The sequence below is a fragment of the Akebia trifoliata genome, chromosome 13 (genome assembly GCF_017979445.1).
Source record: "Akebia trifoliata isolate Shusen 1 chromosome 13, ASM1797944v1, whole genome shotgun sequence".
Classification (NCBI taxonomy): domain Eukaryota; kingdom Viridiplantae; phylum Streptophyta; class Magnoliopsida; order Ranunculales; family Lardizabalaceae; genus Akebia; species Akebia trifoliata.
In genome coordinates, this window is record NC_141387.1 from 2956915 (window position 1) to 2964517 (window position 7603).

The 7603-nt window shown below is 30.5% G+C and overlaps 1 protein-coding gene across 1 annotated transcript; it reads right to left on the reverse strand.

Moving 5' to 3' along the window:
- Positions 1–5151: 5151 nt before the first annotated feature.
- On the reverse strand, positions 5152–7242 carry LOC147387323 (cytokinin dehydrogenase 3-like). The gene is made up of 5 exons (XM_086421558.1): positions 6741–7242; positions 6405–6532; positions 5990–6232; positions 5627–5889; positions 5152–5542 (listed from the first exon to the last, which is right to left on the reverse strand). The coding sequence occupies exons 1-5, from the start codon at positions 7240–7242 to the stop codon at positions 5152–5154; spliced, it is 1527 nt and encodes a 508-aa protein (XP_086277684.1).
- Between the last annotated feature and the right edge of the window lie 361 nt (positions 7243–7603).

A 7603-nucleotide genomic window follows, 5' to 3' on the forward strand; every position in this document is an offset into this window, starting at 1 on the left:
TTTGTAAAATCATTATTTTCCATTGCTTGTGAAAACGTAACTAGATCTTTATTTATCCCAATATCAAAATCAGATTCTTATAGATACACTACGTAATCATCTAAAATAATAGGTCTTCTTACTCTAAAAAATCTTCTCAGAACTATCGGTAGTGAATCTTCAATTATAATGGTTGAGTCATGATAAAATGGTGAACTAACTTATTCTAACTGTTGTCCATTCTCCTCAAATTGTTAAATATCTTTAGAATTAAAAGTTTCATGGAGATTAAGAGGTGGTAAGATATCCATTCTTATTTTTTTGAGAGTTATTTTACGTGGTTCGACATTTCTATTCTCCTCTAGTTGTTAAACATCTTGAAAATTAGTAGTTTCATGAAGATTAAGTGGTGGTAAGATATTCATTCTTATTTTTTTAAAAGTTATTTTACGTGGTTCGATACTCCCACTAATCTCACTATTTTCCAAGAATCTGACGATTCTGGTTTCAACTATTCACATACTATGGTTAGGACAATAGAACTTGTATCCTTTAGACTTTTCTGGATAACCAATGAAATATCCAAATATGGTCTTGGGATCCAATTACATTTCTTGTAGATTATGAATTTTTGCTTCCGCTACGTAGTCCCAAACATATAAGTGTCTTAAACTAAATTTCCTACCAATTTATAACTCAAATGAAGTTTTATGAACTACTTTATTGGGAACTCTGTTTAAGATGTGCATTACGGTCTTTAATGCTTCTCCCCACAAGAATTCTAAAATTGTTGAATGACTCAACATACTCATAACCATGTCCATGAGTGTACGATTATACATTTCAACTACACCATTTTGTTAAAGCGTTCTAGGCATTGTATACTGTGCACAAATACTTAGTTTTTTTAAAAATTTAATAAAAGGGTCAGGGTTCTGACCCGATTCATTAAATCTACCATAATATTCACTTCATCTATCTGACCTAATTATTTTAATCTTCATGTCTAACTATATTTCTACCTCAGTTATAAATATCTAAAGGATATCCATAGATTGAGATTTTTCATAAATTGGATAGATATAATCAAACCTAGATAAATCATTTATAAAGATGATGAAATATCTTTCTCCACTCAAATATACAATGGAAAAAGATCTACAAATATTAGTATGTATGATCTTAAGACGTTATTTACTTCTTGTGGCTCCTTTCTTAATATGTCTGATTTCCTTTTCTTTAATGAAATCCACATATATCGAGAAATTCATGAAATCCAAATTGTTTAAAATTTTATCATTCATTAATCTCTCTATCCTAACTAGAGATGTGTCATAGACGTTTATGTTACAAGATTGAAGAATTTTCATTAATCAAACTACGTTTTAACCATTATTCGAATGTAAGCAAACTAAAGACTAGGCAAAATCATAATTTAAATTTATTTTATATAAATCATCAATTAAAATTTCAAATTCGACTAATACTGAACGAAAAAATAACTTTAATTGTTTATATTTAAAAGAAATCGAATAATCTAAACTATCTAATCTAGATAAAAAAATTAAATTCCTAGATATAATATGAACATAAAAAGTACTCTCCAAATCTATTTGATGACTAGTCTCCAATACCAAGCAATAAGTCTCTACAACTAGCATTTGCATTCGGAGATAGTTTCCCATGAAAATAGATATTTCACTTTACATTGATTTCTTACTTAAAAGGAATCCCTACATCTAATTCGTAATGTGAATTGTGACTCTAGAATCAATCCACTAAGTATTAGAAAGTACTTTAGCTAAATTGATTCATAACATACAAAAGAAATAGAGATATCTTTGTTTTCGAATCAACTCATGTGTTTTACATAGTCATTCTTTATGTGTCACGTCTTGCCACATAAGTAGTAATTGACACCATTGTCGTTCTCCCCTTCAGCTTGATTTACATTCCCATGCGCTTTACTTTTTCCTAATGAATTCTTCTTCCATTTCCTTGATATTTCTCATTTCTTTATTACTCCTTAAGTCATCACAAAAGTAGACTATTTTCTTATTTGTCTCAATATTGTCTATTCTTGAATGCACATGTTAGTCAGTTTATTTACATTTCACTTGTCTTTAGTGTTGTAGTGGATCTTAAAGGTCCGAGCTGAGTTGGAAGAGAGTTGAGGATGAACTAAACCAAGAAGGAATCATCTACGCGTATTCCTAATGCTCTTAACTTTGTAGTCTTGTCTGTCACGTTAAGAATGTGGTCTTGTATTCCTCACGTCCCATCCTAGTTTATAGTTGTCAACTCAGCTATGAGTATGCCTGAAGTGATTTATCAACATATTTGAATTTTTCTTCTATGTTCTTTAAGTTTTCCTACGCATTGTCAATCGGAGGTAGGATGGTTTTGATGTTATTAACGATAGTTTTCCTCATAAATATCAAACTAAGCTTATTCGATCTTTTCCAAGTGAGAAGAAAGTTTTCTTGCTCTACCGTATTGCTCTCAGTTAGGTCTATAGGTCTTACAGAGGTGAGCACTAGGTTAAGATCATGAATTCCTATAATGAATTGGATGTGCACATACCATTATGAAAAATTCAATCCGATAAGGATTGGGATGGTGGATGCATGAGAATGCAACGAATTGAGAATTACAATTTTATAAGAACAATGCTCTAATTAGTACTTTGAGTTATATTAAATAATGATGAATTCATTAATATCACCTAAATTTATTCTTTGGATTAAACTAGGTATATTCATTGTTCACTCATCTAAGAGTAAAGACTAATTTTATTCACCCTATAGGACTAATATAATTTATATAATTTATTCAGTCATTTTTGTTATCTTTGAGTACTCAACCCTAGCTCTGTTAAATTATGTAGATTATATTACCTTACTCAGATTTTAATTTGTTAGATAAAATTCTCCTTTAGGCTAATCTCATTTTTGTAATTGAGTTTGCAATTATAAATGTTATTGTTCTTTAATGTCATCACAATAACTAAATTTAATACAATTAGAAAACTCATAAATATTGCTAATTAAGGCTAATTTGGCAACTACAAAATTAAGAAATTTATGTTTATCTAAATTGTTCAATAATATTTATTAGATTGGTTAAATCAAACTTTAATGTTTCACTAACATGATATGGCATAATATTTTGATAATAAAACTCCAATTCCAAAACTAAGGTTCAATTGATCAAGAATCCTAAAATAAAATATCAATTTATTTTATCTTAATCTTGTACCAAAATAAAACAATTCCAATAACCAAAATTTGAGCCATATACACATCTCATCAAAATCTCAAAATCGAAATTGGCAACTTAATATACATGTATTAACAGAATTATAAATTAAACATACATTCATAAATCAAAATTGAAATATATATATATATTATATATATATATATATGTAAAACCAAAAAATTGATAATTAACATACAAGTAAAACCGAAATTAAAGATCAAATATACATGTAAAACTGAAATTAGAAATTAACATACACGTAAAACCGAAGTTAAAAATCAAATGTACATTTAAAATCGAAATTGGAAATTAATATACATGTAAAACCAAAATTAGAAATCAAATATACATGTAAAATTGAAATTGGAAATCAAATATATATATATATATATATAAGTAAAACCGAATTGGAAATTAATATACATGTAAAACTGAAATTCCAATAACAATAATAAATAATAATAATAATAAATGAAAACATCCAAAAAAATATCAAATTTAAATTTCAATCAATATTAAATCAGAAATTCAAATCGATATGTGATTAAATTTTAAGACTAAAAAAATTCATATATATACACGTAAAAGAAAATTATGAAATACCCAACAATTATGGTTATATAATAAGTCTAACAAATTATCACAATAATTTTATAAGTCATTGAAATCTTTTATCCATGAGTGGTAGCCAAGAATATAGAAATTCAAAACCTACGCTTTGATACTTCATGTTGATTATTTTATACATTCAAATCTCAACACAACTATTATTTTGTCCCAATAGAATCAATCAAATATATATCTCAAACAATCATTCATGAATAAAAATCTAGTTTAAGTTATCGTTACTTACTTTGTGCCATCGCTAAACCTTTAATCCAATAATTTTGAAGACACTCCTTTTAATCTCCTCTTTTCTCATGTTTTGAGAAATCTCAATTGGATTGGTCTTTTCTTCTAGACTCACCTTCTCCCTTCTCTCTATTTGAATTAACTGAGTTTTTTTTATCGCTGGATATCACTTCCTTTATCTCAATGTTTCGTGTCTTTTTAACAACTCTAATATGTGGTTAACCAATCCCTTTTATATATAAAGGTTGAGGGTCTAGATTAATTCTTTTACTAGGTTTCCTATCCATTAAGGTCTCCTACTTATTCCTTAAAGAATATAATTCTAATGATATTGGGTTTTCATTTAAAAATAATACATACTATAGAATCCACATGCCATTTGTAAACTAAAATCGTGGAGGTCAATGGAGCCAAAACGTCACATGGGTTCTAAAAATGTGATGTTGTGTGTTAAATAAATTAAATTTTTTCTATATGAATGCTGCTTGTAGATTGCATAATTCAATGATAAGGTAGATTAGGAGGAGTAATATTAGAAGGCAACTGGATTCTCAACCAGTTGAAGTAGGGACCATGAAGTGGTCCTATTTCAATCCAACGGTTGGTAAACTTCCATTCTAAAGAGTGTTGTAAGACCATCTTCAGTAATCCACTTGATTTTAGTGACTCTAACCAAATGATTCTTTTTTTTTTCTTCTAAATAAGCAAGTGTAATCAATTGGCTTCTTTTGAGCAGTCAAAAGACGATCAAGAAAAAGATCCCCCTGATTGAATTGTTAAGTTCATCGGATTACTTTGAATTTTTCGGTATATAAGAGCTAACTAGCCCTACTATCTAATTATGGACCTTGAACCCTAGTATGTGTGCCATATTTACAACTTGGTTGTTATTTTAACTAGTATATTATGGTTTATAATATTTATAAAATATAGATCATTTATTTAAGAGTATTTAGGCATTGTAGCTTTTACATTAGCAGTACTAATTGTCTTCTCATCAAAATATTTCCCTACTAGAAAAGAAATATCTTATAAACACTAATCTTTTATTAAACAAAGTTAGGTGCTTATCCTCTTAAATATCCTTTGACCTGGACCCAAAATATTCAGAGGATCAAATTTGGATTTCAAAGCCTGAAATCTTTCCCACTCTTCACCAAAATGAACTTTCCATTCACTCTCATCTCTGCAATAGGGCATATACTGTTTTGCTCCTATACAACCTCCACCCTTCGACAGGTCCCTGTCCTCTTTCGTGTTATCCGTTTCATCGGATCTAACTCCACCATTTGTACTTGCCGTGGAGTCATCTATGATTCTCTGATTTTGGTCAAGAAGCATTTGTAGACATGACAACGGAACAGCTGAGTGAAGCAATCCTATAACATATAAGATGTCCTCATCACCTACTTCATTTCTTGGTAATACAACAGACATCCTAGGGTTCCATCTGAAAAAAACAATCAAAATTAGTAGTATTCTTTTTGTGTCATTAAGGCTATAATATGTGTGAGGTGTGGGGGGGGTTACATACTTGTGTCTTAGAATTGGGTAGATTATTATTGGTCCTTTAGTGTGGATAGAAGAAATGGTTTCATGTACAAGATCTTTGAATTTGTTTATTTGAAACCGTGGTACAAATATGGTTAGCCATGGATGAGGCACCTCCCACTTTCCGTTACTTCGAAGCTTCTGCTCCTCCTGTCTTACACGGTTGAGGAAGTCAAAATAGGAGACATCAAAGCTGTGCACCACCGACGAGAAGCTCAATCGAGACAATATTTGATCCATTGTCTTCTAAAAGAAAATAAACTAAGTTGTCTTAAACAAGGAAAGATTTTAAGGTGGAGCTGAATTAATAATAGAACTTCTAAGAATTTGGGGGACATTTTTTTACCTGTTGCACATCTTCTTCCCCATTGCAATAAATCGCCATTTCAATGGTATAATATATGGCCATTATTCCCAGATTAACCACCATGTCCAAGTTTAAATGCGAAAACTTACTTCGATCCAAGGTTTCACTATCACTTCTCTTTATAAAGCCTTCCAAGTAATCCACCTCCTTCATTGAAATCAGAAGCTCTTGATCTCTAGTAAACCTACTAAAATCGTTGTAGGATACTGTAGTACATTTAACCTACAAATCGAAAAGTACTTAGAATTTCAAGTCTTTCTACGATCCTCGTAGTAGTTTCAATGAAAATCAAAAATACTTAAAATCAATTTCATCATATTTGGATTAAACATTCTCCCTTTTGTATCCTACTTTATGTTTAAGCATACAATAGCATCTATGATCTGATACCAACCATTTTAGGAGCAATCTCTAAAATAATTCTGGCTCTAACTATAATTCCAAACTGCCCAAGTCCACCTAAAACCCCATAGAAAAGCTCTGAACTTTTCTCTTTGGAACAAGTGACGAAGTCTCCTCTTCCTGCAACCATTGAAACTTAAAACAAAAAACAAAAAACAAAAAACAAAAATAAAAACAAAAACAAAAGAAGCCCTTTTTTTCTTGTTTGCTACAATGGGAGGGAAAGCAAAATAGAAGAGAGACTAGGAAAACATGCAATATAAAAAAGAACAAAATGATTTTTTTTTTTTTTTTTTTAATTTATACCCCATAGATCTCAAACTAGTACCTGTTATCACATCCATTTCAAGAACATTACATATCTGAGGCCCATATTTGAATGTTTGCCCACTAATGCCACCAACTGAGAGTGTCCCACCCACACTTAGAAATAAATAGTCAGTCCATGATTTTGGAGTTAAGCCATGTTTCAATGTCTCCTCCAAAAGATCAGCCCATAGAACTCCTCCACCAACATCTACATAGAAACGATCACTTTGACCGTTGGTCGAATGGGTTTTATTGATTTTAATGTAGGTAGGTAAGCTAGTCATATCTATGACAATACCATCAAGTGCTTGCGCTTGACCATGAGTAGAATGACCAGCACCTCTAGGTGCAACTGTTAGGTTGTTGTAACTTGGAGATGAAGATACGTATTTCAGCAAAAGAGAAATTTCTTCTGATGTATTTGGCTTGAGAACTGATGAAGGCCATTGTTGGAAGATTCTACCAAAATCTAAAACTTCAGAAAGAGTTGGAGTGTGGAATTCTAAGGGGATTGAATCCATCAGTGCTTGAAAGAATAAACTGATGAAGCTTTAAGAATTAAAGATGATACAAGAAATTATATTTGAGAGGAAGGAAATCTGTACTTAATATAGAAGAATAATTAGGCTCCACCCAAAGGCTTCAGTGCCACATATTAAAAGTAGTTCAACTACATGATTCATTTTCATACTATTTCATCCATTTTTTTCAAAAAGGTCCATTATAATTACTTAATTCTTTCTCTCCAATTCCATTCATATGGCCTTGAAAGAGATACTTATGAAATTTGCTGTCACAGTAATGAATCTAAGTACATAGCATCTTAATGAGAAAGCTTGGATTTGAGAATGATGTCGTCATAAAGGTATATAATGTCATTAT

Coding starts and splice junctions, on each gene's coding strand:
- LOC147387323 (XM_086421558.1), bottom strand. CDS start 7,242: ATGGATTCAATCCCCTTAGAATTCCACACTCCAACTCTTTCTGAAGTT. Junction 5,890..5,989: donor GGGAAGAAGATGTGCAACAG/GTAAAAAAATGT, acceptor ATTTTCTTTTAG/AAGACAATGGATCAAATATT. Junction 5,543..5,626: donor TACCCAATTCTAAGACACAA/GTATGTAACCCC, acceptor TGTTTTTTTCAG/ATGGAACCCTAGGATGTCTG.